Source organism: Sycon ciliatum, chromosome 11 (assembly GCF_964019385.1).
Source record: "Sycon ciliatum chromosome 11, ocSycCili1.1, whole genome shotgun sequence".
NCBI classification, from domain to species: domain Eukaryota; kingdom Metazoa; phylum Porifera; class Calcarea; order Leucosolenida; family Sycettidae; genus Sycon; species Sycon ciliatum.
This window is the reverse complement of record NC_088653.1, coordinates 9343290-9363289: the sequence shown is the minus strand read 5'-3', so window position 1 is coordinate 9363289 and position 20000 is coordinate 9343290. Positions and strand designations below refer to the sequence as shown.

At 49.5% G+C, this 20000-nt stretch overlaps 1 protein-coding gene and 1 non-coding gene across 3 annotated transcripts in view; one reads left to right on the top strand and one right to left on the bottom strand.

Moving 5' to 3' along the window:
• LOC135827741 (serine/threonine-protein phosphatase 2A regulatory subunit B'' subunit gamma-like) overlaps positions 1-18624 on the bottom strand; it is a 27658-nt gene extending 9034 nt beyond the window's left edge. Inside the window, exons 1-14 of one of the 2 annotated variants that reach the window (XM_065340195.1) lie at positions 18051-18624; positions 15998-16209; positions 14843-14892; positions 14527-14581; positions 13242-13295; positions 12888-12943; positions 12476-12532; positions 11245-11285; positions 10629-10699; positions 8324-8368; positions 7596-7683; positions 4888-4943; positions 3965-4040; positions 82-142 (exon numbers count right to left, since the gene is read on the bottom strand). In XM_065340195.1, the coding sequence (XP_065196267.1) occupies positions 82-142; positions 3965-4040; positions 4888-4943; positions 7596-7683; positions 8324-8368; positions 10629-10699; positions 11245-11285; positions 12476-12532; positions 12888-12943; positions 13242-13295; positions 14527-14581; positions 14843-14892; positions 15998-16209; positions 18051-18102 (974 nt within the window). In that variant the 5' untranslated portion in view covers positions 18103-18624. The remainder of the gene's footprint in view (positions 1-81; positions 143-3964; positions 4041-4887; positions 4944-7595; positions 7684-8323; positions 8369-10628; positions 10700-11244; positions 11286-12475; positions 12533-12887; positions 12944-13241; positions 13296-14526; positions 14582-14842; positions 14893-15997; positions 16210-18050) is intronic. The other variant, XM_065340194.1, reaches the window with a different exon arrangement.
• Trnar-acg (transfer RNA arginine (anticodon ACG)) lies at positions 2803-2875 on the top strand. Its single transcript has one exon. It is a non-coding gene; the product is annotated as a tRNA-Arg (tRNA).
• Positions 18625-20000: the final 1376 nt, after the last annotated feature.

Below are 20000 nucleotides of genomic sequence, written 5' to 3'. Positions count from 1 at the left end.
CCCCCCTTCCCCCCCCCCCCCCCCCCCCACACACACACCCACACACACACACACCCACACACCCACCCACAGATAGCTCACCCCATCAGCTCTTGCTTGCTGAGCATGCCGTTGTGGTCGAGGTCCAATGCCAAGTACTGACCTGGGAGCGTGAACACGAGACAAACACAACAGACCAGACAACAACAATTCAAACACATGAACACACAACACGACAAACACACACATGACAAACACACACACGACAAACACACAACACGACAAACATACAACACGACAAACACACAACACGACAAACACACATGACAAACACACACATGACAAACACACACATGACAAACACACACACATGACAAACACACACACATGACAAACACACACATGACAAACACACACACATGACAAACACACACACATGACAAACACACACATGACAAACACACACATGACAAACACACACATGACAAACACACACACATAACAAACACACACATGACAAACACACACATGACAAACACACACATGACAAACACACACACGACAACACACACACATGACAAACACACACATGACAAACACACACACATGACAAACACACACATGACAAACACACACATGACAAACACACACATGACAAACACACACACATGACAAACACACACACGACAAACACACACACGACAAACACACACATGACAAACACACACATGACAAACACACACACATGACAAACACACACATGACAAACACACACATGACAAACGCACACATGACAAACACACACATGACAAACACACACATGACAAACACACACATGACTACTACTACTCAGGTATACTACTAGTATGTCCATCACGTCATTCCCTATCTTTCTTGCCGTGCTTTGTCTGTGCACACGTCCACACCACCAAGGTCGGCTGAACAGCAGGGCCCCGCCACCACTTTCCGCATTTATTCGGGACCATAAGTGTCCTGACTACACCATAGCTCAGTGGTTAGAGCATCGCTAGCTACAGGCCAGGGTCCCTGCTTCCAGTCCTGGTGGTGACAGTCAATTTTTTCTTCAGACTTTTCCCGTTTGTGTCTTTCCCTCAAACCAGTGAAGATAAGTGGACTAAGGGGTCGTCCGTATTTTTCGAAAAATTAAAAAATCCGTCCTCAGGCAGAAAGGGGGTGGGTGGTCAAGAGCGCAGGCGGAATTTAATTTTTTGATTTTTCGTACTTTTTTTTCTTTTCGTCAGTGACTTTCATACACTTGTTGCACTGACATGTAGTGCACTGTAGACGTAGTGTAGGATCGCAAACACCAGCATGATTATACCGGTACATGACTCTTTTTTAGTTGTAGGACGCGCATGGCCGTCGGTAGACCTCCTACTCACTTTACTTAGCTACTAGTACTTGACATACATGTACATGGAGGTGCAATCAGTGAACATGGGGTCAGGACTCAGGAGTTCTTATTTTCGAGCCGGGCATTGGTAAAAATCAAAAAATTAATGGGAAAAAATGGGAGGTGGGTGGGTGGGTCAGAGACAATTTTGCACGAGGACGGATTTTTTATTTTTTCAATAATTACGGACGACCCCTAAGAAAAAAATAAATATATAATCACTCAATCTGCGGACAGCATGCTGTTTCGTTCTTTGTGAACTCATCAGCGCAGCACAGAGGAAATGAGGCCGAACCTGATAGCAATGAAAATAAAAATTTCCAATCAGGCCCGAACGTACCTTGCCAGAGTGCTCAAACTGACAAGTCGGTGAGCTCTGCGTAATGCAAACAGCAAAGGCACTAGACTTTTCCCGTTTGTGTCTTTCCCTCAAACCAGTGAAGATAAGTGGACTAAGAAAAAAATAATAAAAAATATAAAAATAAAATCACTCAATCTGCGGACAGCATGCTGTTTCGTTCTTTGTGAACTCATCAGCGCAGCACAGAGGAAATGAGGCCGAACCTGATAGCAATGAAAATAAAAATTTCCAATCAGGCCCGAACGTACCTTGCCAGAGTGCTCAAACTGACAAGTCGGTGAGCTCTGCGTAATGCAAACAGCAAAGGCACTACCCCACACGAGAGTGCTCAACTACTACAAGAGCAGGAGCGAAAATACTAACTAAAATAAATCACTGAACTCCTAATGCCTAGAGCTGGACTGGATAAAACGAGGGTCGAACAAACAACAAATTTTCAAACCTGCGGGCCCAGAAGGTGAAATAGAACACGTCCAATACAGTCTGTATCGGCTATAGAGTGACCGGATATAAGAATATATCGGCTACAGTGATATTGGTACGAAATATCAAAAGCAAAACGTATTTTATCCAGTAAAAAATATCACTATAACCAATACTATCGGATGTAATGATATATCGGATATTATGATGGCAACAAAGAATCAAAACATGCATAACACACTATATCATTATCAGCTATAGTGATAACTTTAAAATACATGTAGCAATAATATCAAAGGCCCTATTTTTTTACTTTCTTCCCGTTGCTTATTTTTATAGCTATACAGTCATGTACATGTACATAACAGAATATTTTTATGGAAAGGCGGGCACTAGTAGCGCACTGTCAACTATGCAGCATGCTCATTTGTCAAAACGCCATGCTGAGAAGTATTTCCTTGCCTTTCATGTGTCGATCGAAAAAAAAAAAAAGAAAATCGATCGTATCGCATATAGTGATGCATCGGTTATAGTGATAAAATCACGGAAATCAAAAGTGTACGCTATAGCCGATACAGACTGTAATAATGTTGTCCTGCACATATGGGTTTGTGAAACTGTAGACGGTCGCGTGGCCCAACGGACAAGGCGCCTGACTACGAATCAGGAGATTCCAGGTTCGAATCCTGGCGTGATCGCATTTTTCTCGTTTTTTTTCATGAAAGTGCCTACGCATGCCTACATAGAGAATACTAGTAGCAGAAAACAACGACAACAAATAATGTGGACTTCCATTGCTTCCTCTTTTTGCACGGCCGATTTATCGCCACGACAGTGCTGCTCAATGAAATCCGGTCACTGAAATCAAAAATGTTATTTCTCCTTCCCTGCTCACTTTGTATTCTCATATTCTCATTCTAACTGTACAGAAATGGAGACCCCTCGATAGGCCTAAACGGCCTCTGGGGAATCCTTGAAATAAATTATACAAATTATACAAAAATTGTGAAATGTGTGCTTCTAGCCCTGAGCCACTTCATGTCCCAGTGTTTGCACATCTAGGGACAGCACAGCACAGCACAGCGCACAGCACAGCACAGCACAGCGCACAGCGCAGCGCAGCACAGCACAGCGCACAGCGCACAGCACAGCACAGCGCACAGCGCACAGCGCCCGACCCGGCCCGGCGTGGCGCAAGCAAAACTTCTTAATGCTGAGTTTGGCTCTTCACACCACGCCCAAAGTGTGGTGTACGTGACGTTTTCCTCCAAATAGCCGTGACAACATGGAACGTGGCGGGGAAAATCGAACGCCTGATACAAAAACACAGACGGAGTATCCAAACTCCTCCATTAGCCGCATCCATTGTACCCCTTGTGCCTGGCCACAAGTTCCCAGTTGACTGTGGGTAGCAGCATGAATGCAGCGCATGAATACTCAGGAAAATATTACCGGAGACCAAACGGACCCCAGTATACCGGGAACGGAGGAAGAAAAAAGTCAAAGTGGATTGAGGGTTACAATGGGATGTATGTATCTAAGATGGCCGTCACCTTTGGGCCGGGGCAAGTTACCCCATACTTGGCAGGGCAAGTTACCCCATACTTGGCAGGTACAACCCGTTATAGTACATTTCAGAGTATGAGCTCACAAAGTTCATGATCTTTTATGCAGAGTTGATATGACAGTGTGTACGGTTGTAGTGGACTTGCCATGCAAAACCTAACGGCGGCGGGAAATTGATACATACGTCTCAACGCCAACAAGTGTTTCACAGAACAACCTACCGTATACCCTCAGAGCGTGCGGTGCTGAAAACCAGTTGCAACGTTGCTGGTCGGCCGTCAGCTTGTCGTCGCGTAGCTACAGACATGCACGCCAACGACAAGGAACACACCGACGTGCCCATGTGTGAGCGGGGTAGTTAGTGAGTGGGTGGGTGTGAGGGGGGGGGGGGGGGAGGGGGACACAAATGAACACGACTCTGCACCGCAAATAGACGCACACACAGATAGCACACACACATAAGCACGCAAATTACATACGTGTACTCACATGCACAGAATATACTTTGAAGTACGAACACGTAAACACACGTAAAGACACGCACGCACGCGCACACACACACAGACACACACACACACACACCAGGGCTGACATACTTGGAGGGATAAAAATCTGACGGGGGTCCGGGGGTGTCCCCCGGCGGGGGTTGAGGGGGCAGGGCCCCGCGATGAATTTTTTTAGGAAAATGGCTTGCAGTTGGGGCCCCAGAACACATTTTTAACTGTCCAGCACACGCACTACAACCATGTCAATTATGCAGACCGGCCAAACGCGACCTGGAAGCGCGGAATTAATGGCCAACTGGACTAAAAAGCACTCAAAATAAAATAATCGGTTGTCTCTCTTTGGGAACAAAATCGGTCGGTTTGTCGGACAAGCGATCAAAAATCCGACGATTTCCGGAAAATCGGAGCAAGTGGCTGCCCTGACACACACACACACACACACACACACACACACACACACACACACACACACACACACACACACACACACACACACACACACACACACATGCGCATGCACACATACATACACACACACAATGGGCCCCACCACCACACTCCATTATTCACCCCAGTGTCTGGAGATAAGTGGATTTTGTCGAGAGAAAAAAACCACACACACACACACAGAAGCATACCTGAAGTAGCTCGTCAAGAAACTTGCAGGACATGATGTCTTGCACCTTCACCTTGCCTGCAGACACACACACACACATACACACACACACACACACACACACACACACACACACACACACACACACACACACACACACAAAGACAGAATTCAGTTGCAGTTAGTCATCGCGTGCATGCGTGTGGTTGGAGCATACACGAATTGGCGTCGCGTAGCTTGTTTATCAATATGTATACCGAGTACGTGCCACGGGAACAACCGCAAGACCGGCAAGACGCGTTTGCTGTGCAGTGAAGCCGAGACCCTACGTCAGTGGAGCACATCAGACCCCGTCACCACGTCCACGATTCATGCCTGCGATGATGCATCGCTGCTTTGCATGTCATGATTGAAAGCTGTGGCCTTAGTAAAAAATAAATAAAATAAAATAAATAAAGTAACAAAAGCCGTCCCTCTCCCCTCCAGCACTTTATAAACCAGCACCCTCTATAAACGAGCACAATTTCCAGTCGCCGAAAATGTCCTCTTCGTGCACATTGCAGCAGCAGATCAGATTTGTTAGTCCAGCACCCTCCCTAATCCAGCAGAATATCCGTAGCACAAATGCTGCCGGACTGTAAAGGAACTACAGTAAAACCTGTAACTAAAGACCGGCACCGTGACTAGCGACCAGCCTGGTACTAAAGACCACTTTGTCAGGCACGGACGGTCTCACATTCAAAATGCACTGTGACTAGCGACTACCTGCTGAACGCGACCAACGACCGCCTTTTCTTGTCCGAATGTCGAATTTTGACCCGTAACTAGCGACCGCGATGTAGCAAATCAAACATTGCTTGAAGCTCCTTCTCGAAATTTTGATGATTTTCCATGGTCGTTTCGATACTACAGCTGGACAAATGAGCGCAGTCTCATTTTTACTGTGGAATCAGTGTGGAGTGCACTACACCTGTCATAATTTCAAGTGCTGTCAAGAACAAACATGATAGGAAACGTCTTGGAGAGCGCATCCAAAGCGCTCTTTGATCGATGTTACTACTCGAAGGAGAAACTAAGACTGAGCGGCTCTCTGTCGAAGTGCAATCACACAGCTCAGTCACCAGGTCACACTGACAGTCTGTGCTGGCTAGCTCGCATGCTACGGTACTCACCTGTACGGAACACAGGCCAGGATACGATGGCGGATAATAGTCTACAGTGAAGGTGCGAAAACTCGCAACATCGCCGCATCACGTACTGGTACACGCCAGTACAGTTTACGCTACACTACCGGTACATCCAAGTCGGAGCGAATGAGTTTCCACTGTAGATCTACACACTGATACCAGTTGCCAGTGTAGTCGCACACAGATGAGGATGGAGTCGATAGTGACTAGTCCACTGCCTGGCCAGGCCAGCGCTGCTCTGGAAACCCAGTGAGTCGACATAGATCTATGTGTCAAAAGGTCGTATCGCTTCCGGTGTATAAAAAACTTGATTTTCTCTCTCTCCAAGTGTTGTATGATCTGAAAGAAGAATGTCAGTGCGCAAGTGGTGGGGGATTGTATTATCTGCATTTTGACATACATATCATATAATGGGATCCATATATGGTCGCGTGGTGCAAACCTCTAACTAAAGACCACCTGCCACTAACGACCACTTTTCCGGGCACCAAGGGGTGGTCGTTAGTTACAGGTTTTACTGTACTGTATAACACAACCACGTGAGTACTTCAAAGTAGTTTTTAAATTCTATAAGCATAACAACAAAGAAAGAAGAGAGTGAGTTAATGAGTGAGCGACGACGGGCAGAGAGACAGACAGAGGTGGACAGGGAGACAGACAGAGGTGGACAGAGAGACAGACAGAGGTGGACAGAGAGACAGACAGAGGTGGACAGAGAGACAGACACAGGTGGACAGAGAGACAGACACAGGTGGACAGAGAGACAGACAGAGGTGGACAGAGAGACAGACAGAGGTGGACAGAGAGACAGACACAGGTGGACAGAGAGACAGACACAGGTGGACAGAGAGACAGACACAGGTGGACAGAGAGACAGACAGAGGTGGACAGAGAGACAGACAGAGGTGGACAGAGAGACAGACACAGGTGGACAGAGAGACAGACAGAGGTGGACAGAGAGACAGACAGAGGTGGACAGAGAGACAGACAGAGGTGGACAGAGAGACAGACACAGGTGGACAGAGAGACAGACACAGGTGGACAGAGAGACAGACAGAGGTGGACAGAGAGACAGACAGAGGTGGACAGAGAGACAGACAGAGGTGGACAGAGAGACAGACAGAGGTGGACAGGGAGACAGACAGAGGTGGACAGAGAGACAGACAGAGGTGGACAGAGAGACAGACAGAGGTGGACAGAGAGACAGACAGAGGTGGACAGAGAGACAGACACAGGTGGACAGAGAGACAGACAGAGGTGGACAGAGAGACAGACAGAGGTGGACAGAGAGACAGACACAGGTGGACAGAGAGACAGACACAGGTGGACAGAGAGACAGACAGAGGTGGACAGAGAGACAGACAGAGGTGGACAGAGAGACAGACAGAGGTGGACAGAGAGACAGACAGAGGTGGACAGAGAGACAGACAGAGGTGGACAGAGAGACAGACAGAGGTGGACAGAGAGACAGACAGAGGTGGACAGAGAGACAGACACAGAGACAGACAGACAGATAGAAACACACACACACACATACACACACCTGTCCTCAGCGGGTCAAGGAAGAAGAAGAACTTGCGCACGGCGGTGCAGACGAAGAATGAATAGAACGAGTCTTCCAAGCCATTCAACTGAGAGAGATATAGAAATACGCACATATACAAACACACACCCCCCCCCCCACACACACACACGCACGCACGCACGCACGCGCACACACACACACACACACACATACACACACACACACACAAGCACATATCGGAAACCTTTTATTTCAATGAGCTGCGCATAGTGAGGGGCGGTGCTGATTTCCTTTCTCTCGTAGCCCTTCGGCCTCTCCAGCAGGTTCCAAATTCCACATGGGTCTCCCGAGGGTTGGCAATACTCTAGACTGGACCTCAGGTGCAAATAACAGATTTTACGGTCCTCGGTGTTACCTTTACTGAAGGCTCACAATACCACCTCACAATAACACCTCAGCGTACGACAACGCAAAACTCGTACAGTCCCAGATCTCGTTTATTCGGTTGTCTGTTATCTGCCTCCCTTGCCCACCCAAAGTAATAAAGTTTCGGAGAATATCCACAGCTAACACCTGGGTCTCTCTCTCTCTCGCTCTCTCTCTCTCTCTCTCACTCTCTCTCTCTCTCTCTCTCTCTCTCTCTCTCTCTCTCTCTCTCTCTCTCTCTCTCTCTCTCTCTCTCTCACTCTCTCTCTCTCTCTCTCTCCCCCCCCCCCACCCTGTGTCACACTGTATTTGGCACCTACCTGAGGAAGAGTGGGAATCAGCTCCAGGATGTAGTTTTCAAAATCCTACGCCACACGAATCATATGCATACGTGCACACACACGCACGCACGCACGCGCACACACACACACACACACACACACATGTCCATGCGTGCACAAACACATGCATACACATGTTTAACAGCTGTCCAAAATTCATACTCTAAAACCGGGAATTTTCGGTATGTCCCAAAATGAACGGTTCGGTAGCGCAAAAATTTCGGTAAACCAGCTTTCCAGATCCAAAAATGCATTTTGCACACTGTTTGGCATGGCACGCGAATCGATTAGGATTCTTGTGCGTACCGTACTGCAGTCGGCATGCATGTATGTATGTATGTATGTATGTATGTATGTATGTATGTATGTATGTATGTATGTATGTATGTATGTATGTATGTATGTATGTAGACTATCAGCACTGTAAAGTACCGCCAGAGCACCCCACCATCTCGTCCTTTCATGGTCGTCTTCTGGACGTGGTTTCCTGTCGGTAGGTCATACGATATAAAAACATGCCAAGTGTGACCTTGGTACACGAAGGTTCTCACAACATACACACTTAGCAGCATTCTGCCATACGGTTCTCTTCCCTTGGCTGTAAAATCAAGGTGGGGCGCTCTCGCGAGACGGGTCGCTCTCGCGAGACGGGGCGCTCTCGCGAGACGGTGCGCTCTCGCGAGACGGGGCGCTCTCGCGAGACGGGGCGCTCTCGCGAGACGGGGCGCTCTCGCGAGACGGGGCGCTCTCGCGAGACGGGTCGCTCTGGCGAGACGGGTCGCTCTCGCGAGACGGGGCGCTCTCGCGAGACGGGGCGCTCTCGCGAGACGGGGCGCTCTCGCGAGACGGGGCGCTCTGGCGAGACGGGTCGCTCTCGCGAGACGGGGCGCTCTCGCGAGACGGGGCGCTCTCGCGAGACGGGTCGCTCTCGCGAGACGGGGCGCTCTCGCGAGACGGGTCGCTCTCGCGAGACGGGTCGCTCTCGCGAGACGGGGCGCTCTCGCGAGGGCGCTCTCGCGAGACGGGGCGCTCTCGCGAGACGGGTCGCTCTCGCGAGACGGGGCGCTCTCGCGAGACGGGGCGCTCTCGCGAGACGGGGCGCTCTCGCGAGACGGGGCGCTCTCGCGAGACGGGGCGCTCTCGCGAGACGGGGCGCTCTGGCGAGACGGGTCGCTCTCGCGAGACGGGGCGCTCTCGCGAGACGGGGCGCTCTCGCGAGACGGGGCGCTCTCGCGAGACGGGTCGCTCTGGCGAGACGGGGCGCTCTCGCGAGACGGGTCGCTCTCGCGAGACGGGTCGCTCTGGCGAGACGGGGCGCTCTCGCGAGACGGGTCGCTCTCGCGAGACGGGGCGCTCTCGCGAGACGGGGAGCTCTCGCGAGACGGGGCGCTCTCGCGAGACGGGTCGCTCTGGCGAGACGGGTCGCTCTCGCGAGACGGGGCGCTCTCGCGAGACGGGGCGCTCTCGCGAGACGGGGCGCTCTCGCGAGACGGGTCGCTCTCGCGAGACAGGGCGCTCTCGCGAGACGGGTCGCTCTCGCGAGACGGGTCGCTCTGGCGAGACGGGGCGCTCTCGCGAGACGGGTCGCTCTCGCGAGACGGGGCGCTCTCGCGAGACGGGGAGCTCTGGCGAGACGGGTCGCTCTGGCCGTACTTGACGGTACTAGTACTATAGTCAGCTTTGCGTATAACGACACTCGGCGGCGGGGCGTCAGAAAAGTGTCCTTATTCGCGAAGTGTACTTATCCCCGACGTCTCATTATATGTATTACAGTTGGATGGGACTTTGCTCTGGGCATGGAAATTCTGTCGTTATTCGCGAATTGTCGTTATATCCGCAGGTGTTGTTATTAGCCAAGTTGACTGTAGTGCATGTGTCGTGACCCCGAGAATCGGGCGCACTTACAGCACTACAGTCGTCGGCAACTAAATCCGTCCAATGCTATGCTAGCTACCGGTAGCTGTACGGTGGTGCATGGGCCGCATTCACTGCCACTGCTAGTACCGGTACTAGCCTACAAATCAGTGCACGGCACATGCCCTGCTGCTGGCTGCCGGGACTGCATACACTCACTCAGTACACGAAGACTAGAACCGAGAACCACTGGAGCATGCACTGTTCTATACCTGATTCACCAGCAGCGGGAACAGCAGCACCAGCAGAGCCACACCAAGCCATGGTGGTCACACGTCGTGATGATGATCCGAGTGAGCTTACAGCACATGGGCAGAGTCCCCAATGTGTGCCTGGGGTACACAATGATCATGTGTAGTTGTAAACTTACGACTTCAAGGAGAACCCCGGTGCCGTGCGTGTCGAACAGACTCAGGCCTATGCGCGTCTGCTGCAGCCAGACTGTAATGCAGAGATGGAGAGATGTGCACACACGTACACACACACACACACACACACACACACACACACACACACACACACACACACACACACACACACACACACACACACAGTATCCTGTTCAGCCGTTCAACACTGGAGGTGAGTGTGGCCTAGGTCAGTGCGTGTCCACACATATGTTCATACGTACAAACACTGTCCTTCAATAGACACCGTGCAACATCAATACAGAACATCACAAAACAACATGCAAGTTTACTAGTTTAGGCTATATTCATTCAGGATATTGTTTATGCGCGCACAAATCTGCCTTGAAAGGAGTTCAAAACTTGTCCAACTTTTCCAACGTTCACAAACGCTTGCATCACAGTGCTCTCAAACTAATAAGATGAAATAGAAAAGGACCTATAAGTTACTAGTTATGACTGACAGTCCACCAAGGTAACGATATGATAATATACAGTCAAATAGGTCCTTTTCTCTTTACATATTACTATTGGCTCAACACCAGAGTTTTTAATAACATGAAACTCAAACCTCCTTACCTTTTCTCATTATGTAGGCATACAGGCGACTGATGGGTAACCTGGGAGAGAGAGAGAGAGAGACGAGGAGGTACGAGAAAGACATTGATACACAAAGAGACAGACAGACAGACAGACAGGCAGACAGACAGACACACAGAAATGAAGAAAGACGGAGAGACAGATAGGCACATCAGTGGCTGATCCATTGCTGGCCTGAAGAGGGAGCCCGTCTTTTTTTTTAAAGATATACAGTCGACTCCACTTATAACAGACTCGCACATACATATAGCGAATTATGTGATATAGCGAACCAGTGTCCATGTCCCTGTTTGAACCCGCACAAAGCTGACCCTTTATAGCGAACAGTTTCGGTTATAACAAACCAAATCTCGTAGGGCCGTATGTAAACCAGGTGCATTCATTCTGTCGTGGGCCACTTGCCAGTCATGACCTACAGCTTGTATAGTGTGAGTGCATTTCTGTTATAACAAACTTTGGCTATAAAGAACTAATTCTCCTGCACAATGGTGTTTGTTATATCAGAAGTCGAAGGCTGCACGTACGGTAAGCTCCACAGTGTCAAAACTTCTCAAAAGGTTGAAAGTGCAGAAGTGCCAGGCGCTTGGTAGTCCGTAAGGGCGACAGGGAGCATGTAAACCAGGTGCATTCATTCTGTCGTGGGCCACTTGCCAGTCATGACCTACAGCTTGTATAGTGTGAGTGCATTTCTGTTATAACAAACTTTGGCTATAAAGAACTAATTCTCCTGCACAATGGTGTTTGTTATATCAGAAGTCAAAGGCTGCACGTACGGTAAGCTCCACAGTGTCAAAACTTCTCAAAAGGTTGAAAGTGCAGAAGTGCCAGGCGCTTGGTAGTCCGTAAGGGCGACAGGGAGCATGTGCCCCCTCCCCCTCCCCCCCCCCCCCCCCCTCCACCCAACCCCCTTCTCAAAAGGTTGAAAGTGCAGAAGTGCCAGGCACTTAGTCCGTGAGGGCGACAGGGAGCATGCCCCCCCCCCCACCCCCAAACCCCACCCTAAAAGCTTTCGACCCTCACTCAGTATGTGAATGCTTGTGCCTAATGGCCTAGGCATCGCAGTTCACGGTACGTGCTGTGAATGCAGAATCCAGGGCCAGTGGGCAAAGTCCACTTGTACGTGTAGGGAAAATAAAACTTGTATGCGTAGCTAGCTTTAGGTAAGCTGTACAGCTGCATGGCTGCATGGCTGTACTCTAGAACAGCTTACCGGCCACGAGGGTCTTGCTGGTAGAGCTTTGCATACACCATGGGAGTGAAGTAAGAGCTGCATGAACCATGACAACAACCATGAGAAAAACAATGAGAATGACGATGAGAATGACGATGAGAATTACGTTAGCAACAACAAAAAAGTTGACATCAACGACAATGGCAACAGCAGCAACGGCGGCAGCACCAGCAGCAGCAACAATAACAGCAGCATCACCACCACCACCGCCAACAACAAGTGAGAATAAAGAAATCAAACAACACCTCTTATTGGCCACTGGTCATCGTGAGAATAAAGACTTCAAACCACGACGACGACAGGGGCAATGACGGTGATGAGGGAGGGGAGGGGGGTATGGGGAGAGGCTGGTGCAAAGGTGACCGACCGGAAGGCCCAGCTCGAGCCTTACCTGAACTTTTCGCCGGCCTCTTGGCCTACGCGCACAAAGTCGTCAAAATTGATCATCTGCATTGGGGAGAGAGAGACAGTCGGAGAGAGAGAGAGAGAGAGAGAGAGAGAGAGAGAGAGAGAGAGAGAGAGAGAGAGAGAGAGAGAGTGAGAGAGAGAGATAAACGGACACACGTGTGACCGTTTCACCACTACTTCAAGTAGGTGAGAGCTGGTCGAGCTGGTCGAGCTGAACACTTTTGGCTATGAACTCTTGGTTATTTGACAACAGGGCAAGTTTCACTGACCCACGCTCCACGTGCAGTTCACAAACCGACCACCACAGCGGCGGATCAACAGAACACCAACAACTCACCTTCTCTTCATTCTCCTGACTGGAATATTGCCTCTGCAGAAGAGCCCAGACAACCTGGGTAACGGACAACAAACACCAGGGCCGTTGGAAGGTATTTTAGTGTGCTACGCTCAGACATCTGAACTGTACTATTTACGTGCGAGAGAGGGGTGGCTGAGCCAACAAATTTGGAAATAATAATTCAGAGCTCAAATCAGTGCATTTTATTGATTCACGGGGTACTCGGGGCAAAGAGTGGTACGGTCAATACCGTAGTGACCGTACCGTGTGCGACGCCCCTGAACACCATGACACGAAGGTTTAGTTGTCTGATGATTGCCTACGGGCATGAAACTACCAGCTGCCGCAAATGATCAGATGCGTGGTGCTGTGTGTGGTGTAAGAGATAGCTCTATTCATATGAATATTGCGCACTCTACCTAGCCTGAGGACTCTCAATTGTTTGGCACAAAGTATAACATTGACGAAATCGGCAAAGGCAACAACGATGACGACGGCGGCGGCAGCGGCGACGACAACAACAACAACAACGATGTCTTATTGGCGATGGTGCCATCGTGAGAATAAAGAATTCAAAAACAACAACAACAACAACAACAACAACAACAACAACAACAACAACAACAACAACAACAACAACAACAACAACAACAACAACAACAACAACAACAACAACAACAACAACAACAACAACAACAACAACAACAACAACAACAACAACAACAACAACAACAACAATACCAGCAGCAGCACTGGAGGCGGCAGCAATGCCAGCGATAATAGGAATACGTGAGTGTGGAAAATGTGTCAGTCGCCAGTAAGTAATTCACACATGCGTAGGCATGTTCACGCACCCACGCACACACACACACACACACACACACACACACACACACACACACACACACACACGCACACACACACACAGAGTGGGTGTCGACGCACCCGCAAGATTTTGAATGCACGTGAATGGCCCATATCCAACTCAACAAGTGGGAAAAGCAGCCATACTCTGTGACTCAGTGACTCAGCAGCCATACTCTGTGACTCAGTACAGCGCAGAACTACGCAGTTTACAGTCCACTTCGCTAATAACGACTGCGGATATAGCCACAATTCGTGAATACCGACAGAATGTCCATGCCCAGAGCAAAGTCCCATCCCACTGTAACACATAATAAAGAGACAGTTCGGGTATAACGACACTTTGCGAATAACGACACTTTTCTGATGCCCCGCCGAGTGTCGTTATACGCACAGTTGACTGTACTGTGTTCACACTCACATCAAGGTCGCTGTTCGTCAACATTTCCTTGCTGAGACGCTGCACATGACGTGCCCTGAACGAAAAACAGAAAAAACAAGAATGTGCACAAACACACACACACACACACACACATGCACGCACACGCCCAATGACCACACACATACACACACACACGCAGGCGCGCACGCACCCAAAACCGAGCATGCGTGGTTGAGCACTAGCGTACAGAAATGCAAAACAGAGTACAAATTTTACATCAGAGTGCACATTGTATAACATTTTCTCACGAGACGAGCAAAGCATGACATCATCATAATAATTATAGCATGCTTACCGTGCTTCCTCTCTCACTCTCATACGGACTGCATCGTTCTCATCCGGACACTGAACAGTGTAAAGCGCAAACACATATGAGCAGACACAGAACATACGTGTGTCCACGGAGGCATAGAACATAATTAGCCCGTTGCGCAATGATGCAATTTGCACCGCGAACACCCCACACAGCCACCTGGGCATGGTCGTCTGGGGTGTTGAACAGTGCATTGCTGATTCCAGTGTACTCACATAACACCCCACACAGCCACCTGGGCATGGTCGTCTGCGGTGTTGAACAGTGCATTGCTGATCCCAGTGTACTCACATAACACCCCACACAGCCACCTGGGCATGGTCATCTGGGGTGTTGAACAGTGCATTGCTGATCCCAGCGTACTCATATGCATTACTCACACCTTCCATATTTGGCAATGCACAATGGGCTTATTGTCAGGGCTGTCACTTTCTGGGAGTAGAAACCCGAACAAGTCAACAAGTTGGGGGGGGGGGGGGGGGGTAGACGGACCTGCCCGGATTAGGGACGTCTGAATTATTTGTACATTGCACACAACCCTACTAAGGAAGAGCTTGACAGGAAGCAGGAAGGAGCAACGACATAAAAACGTTAGGGGCCATGGTGGCTGTGCCAGTGAGGTGCACCTAGCTCAGCCGACAGACTGTCTCTCGGCTTCATTGCCAAGCCCACGCACTGAAGAAAGAGAGCCTTGAAAAAGGGGAAACAGCGGAGAGAAATGAATAGAAAAGAAAAGAGGAAAAGGACATAAGGGATACGAGTTAATTTAAAAGAGTAACCGTCCACCACTGTAACTAGATACTATATACAGTCAGAAAGTGCAACAACGCTCGTATCCGTATGTCCTTTTTTCCTTTCTATACAGTCAACTTCGGTAATAACGACTGCGGATATAACAACAATTCGCGAATAACTACAGAATTTCCATGCCCAGAGCAAAGTCCCATCTAACTGTAATACATATAATGAGAGTTCGGGTATAGGGACACTTCGCGAATAATGACACTTTTCTGATGCCCCGCCGCCGAGTGTCGTTATACGTAAAGTTGACTGTATTTATTATTTGCTCAACATCCGACTTTCAAAAAGAAAACATGAAAAGAAATGCAAAAGAATCTGCAGAGTTTCACGCTGTACCTTTCTGTAGAATCGAGGTATGTGCTGGTAAGTGGATGCTGCAGCGGCGGCAGCAGTCGGCGTGTGCCAGTCGGCAATGCACTGCGCCGTCATCTGCTCCACGTCCGCCTCCAATGCGGCCGACACTGCGCCCGATGGCCCGGCACCATCACCACAATCACCATCATCACCACCACCATCACCATCATCATCATCATCACTGGTACTGCTACCTGGATCAGAAAAAAAGCGAACGCAGAGTCTTTTTTTTTTGAACAAGCGACGAGGGGACAATACACTAAAACTTGTCAAGGTGACCACCTGTCCTAGAAGACCACCTGTCCTAGAAGACCACCTGTCCTAGAAGACCACCTGTCCTAGAAGACCACCTGTCCTAGAAGACCACTGCAACAAGGATCAAGGGATGCAATTTCCAGTCAAATGACCCTGGATAAGGAGACCAACTGGTAACAGAGACCACATTTTGAAGGTCCATTGTGCGGTCATCTCAGACAGGTTTGACTGTAGTTTCAATAGTGCAATCAACTGGACAAGCTGGATCGACATACAATTAAATACTTTATTAAATTAGAAGAAGAAAAAGAGGAGCAAAGAGCTACACGTTACGCTATAATATGCAGTAACACCACTGCAGTTACTTTACAATAAGCTCATGCGATAACATTGCACGACACTGACCGACAGTACTGACGTTCTACACATAACTGGCAATCAGCTCTAGCACATCTCAGCTCTAGCGCATCTTCTAATGTAACTGGTGGTGTTAGTGGATATTATAGCGTAACTTGTAGCTCTTTGGCCCTCTTTTCTTCTTATAAATGAATCCTTGGCTCTCCACCCGAGCCTAATTTACTAAAATTAGTAACAAAAATTCTGCTAGAAGAAATATGTAGACAGTCAAAAACCCTGGTACTGTAGATATTCAAATTTTCGGCAGCTATTAAATTTCGCCTATATTCGGCACCGACCCAAAATGCCTAAATTAAAACGCCGATGAAATTTTTCACAGCATCTGTCGCACTATACCATGTACCATGCCCTCTACCCCAAGCCGAAAATAAATCGCCGCCGAAATGTCAAAAATCGTGAAGTGCCGAAATTTTGCAGGGCCGAAATTTTGTATATTTACAGTATGTCGATCCAGCTTGTACTATTGATTGCGTTTTGAAACTAGAGTCTTTCTCATTTTCTTTTTCACTGTGAACACAGCCCTGCTGGGAAACATGTGGCCTAGAACAACACAAGACAAGACACAGAGGTTGTAGGAAATACGTGACCGACGCACTGAGAGCCACTCGACCAACCAGAGGTCTCGGCGCTAGCCTCGCAATCAGGCATCGGGAGCGTGTACAACGAAGGGAATGGCGGGGTGGCGGGGTGAATCATTGAATGCATTCGATGAATATTTTCGGCGAAGTAAAGACACTTTGACTCATGTCGACTCCCAGGAAATGCAGCGCACGTTGCCGAACCTTATCCAGCTGGGTGCAGACAGAACAACACTGCAGAAGTATCCGGTCATAGTAACGACGAATCACCAGCATGACCGACAAGACTGTTGGGTGACAGCCAGGTGGGTATTCGGCAAGTGACGGGAGTCGTCCACACCACTCGCCAATGCATTGCCGGATCACCAAGATCACTCGCTGCATGGCTAACTGTGCCGCATGTTGCCAATTTCAGTCCGTTCTTTTGTGCAAACTAGTCGTCGCCAAAGAAATCCAACCCTTGAAAGTAGCGCCAAGGCTCATACGGCTCATGCGGCCCTCGGACCAGTTTTGGGAACATGCATGATGTACTGGTTAATGAAATGGAGACGTGGCACTAGTTTTGGCTCGCGGGTTGGCACTAGTTTTGGCTCGCGGGTTGGCACTAGTTTTGGCTCGCGGGTTGGCACTAGTTTTGGCTCGCGGGTTGGCACTAGTTTTGGCTCGCGGGTTGGCACTAGTTTTTTGGATTTCTTTGCCCAAGACTGTATGTGCATGGAAACAAAATAATTAAAACAAACAAAACGTAAAAAAAATACACAAGTAGCTGAATTGCTTCACCGTACCCTTAGCTTCGACGAATTGCTGCAGCCTTTGCTCCCAGGACATCGTTGCCATATTCTGTGTGTGTGTGTGTGGCACAAGCTGATTGTAGCCCGCGTGGTATTAGCTACTAGCCACTATTGTAGGCCAATAATTGGTACCTGATGGAGAGATCCTCGCTCGCGAGCTGAGATCAGCACCACACGCAGGTAATACGTTGTTCAGTCCTGCAGCCGGCTACATTGCTACAGTGCGCTCACGTACGCCTACAAGTAGATGCGCTGCCGTCAGAGACCCCGGAGCAGCAGCGGGTTGTTGGAGAGAAATGACACGGAGAGAGTGGCTCTTGAAAGTTTGGAGTCACAGTTTTGTCCCCAGCAATGCACAAGCTGCTGTTGCCTTACTTCGCAACGACCACACTGGCACTGCTTGCGGCGTTGGACGTCTGCAAAAAAAACTCTCCAGTCCCAGGCTCCGCACTGGGCCATTGGTTGAATCGTATTGTTTTGATTGACATTGCAGCGAACAATTTTAGCTGGTTGAAACTCGCCTCAGTTCTCATCATCCTAGTCTTTGCATGTAGTTGCGTAGGCAAGGTTGTTTTATCAGCGCTCAGCAGTCAGAAGAAATAAGTTTTGCGATCAAAAGATTCAAAACACAAAACAAGCGCGCTTTCCGCGGGCCATGGCCAGATGACGGCCCAGCGGCCAGATCTGCACGACTCACCGGTCTACGCTGCGGGTGCACTAGTACTAGTAGTAGTACTACTACAATAGACCAATCCCGAAAAGATTGTCTGGGTTCGTGAAAGGGGGCACCCGTGCAAGCCAGCACGTGTGAAGTGCATCGTTTTGTATTCAGTTTGTGTGTGTCAGCTCATGGCGGACGAGAGAGAGACTTTTGCTCGCCGAGCTGAAGCTAAAGGATTTGATGGAGTCCTGCCAGCAGCTAGTCAAAGGACCTTCGGTACCTTAGGCAGACCCTGACGGAGTTTGGAGGCCAGCTAGCTCTCGGTGAGGAGAGAAACATTCGCGTGGCGATCGACTCTCCGTAAAAAATGCAAGCTTCCTTGTTATCTGTTGTCTCCAAAGTCATGGAGAAGATTGTCAACACTGCCATAATCAATCATCTTGAGCATGAAAAGGCTCTGTCCATCCACCAGTACGGATTCCGGCAGGGGCTCAGCACATCTGACCTTCTCACGTCTCTCAACCACTCATGGGTCTCCGAAGTCAACCGTGGTGGCGCAGTCCGCGTGCTGGCTGTCGACATAGCAGGAGCATTCGACAAAGTTTCACACCGAGGCGTGCTCCACAAGGCTGCGTCATACGGCATCACTGGTCCCCTCCTCAACTGGCTGTCTGACTACCTGTATGACAGGAAGTTGCAGGCAGTAGTCGGCGGAGCATCTTCAGAACCATACAGGATTGATGCTGGGGTCCCACAAGGGAGCATCCTTGGGCCCAGACTGTTTTTGCTGTACGTGAATGACGCCTGCGACGTCCTACCGGAAGGGATCACTCCGGCTGTTTACGCAGATGACACCACGCTTTATGCCCACATCCCAACGCCACATGCTGTGACAGAAGTGTGCCGCAACCTCCAAGCTGGTGTGGATGCACTTGCTGAATGGGGTGCTCAGTGGCGCGTCACTTTTGAGCCAACGAAATCACAGGCCATGACTGTGTCCCGCCACCGCAGACCCTGGGAGACACCACCCATCAAGTTCAACGGCACAGCGGTCCCAGAATGCTCGCGGCTGAAGCTCCTTGGAGTGACGTTTGATGCCCATCTAACATACTCGGAGCATCTTCGAGGAACTGCAGTGCGTGCCACACAGCGAATTGGTTTCTTCCGGAAGGCGTGCCATGTCCTGGACCCACCGGGCCGGGCCACAGCATACCGGGGGTTCATTCGGCCTCTAATGGAGTACTGTCCACTTGTATGGATGGGAGCTGCGGCTACCCATCTCT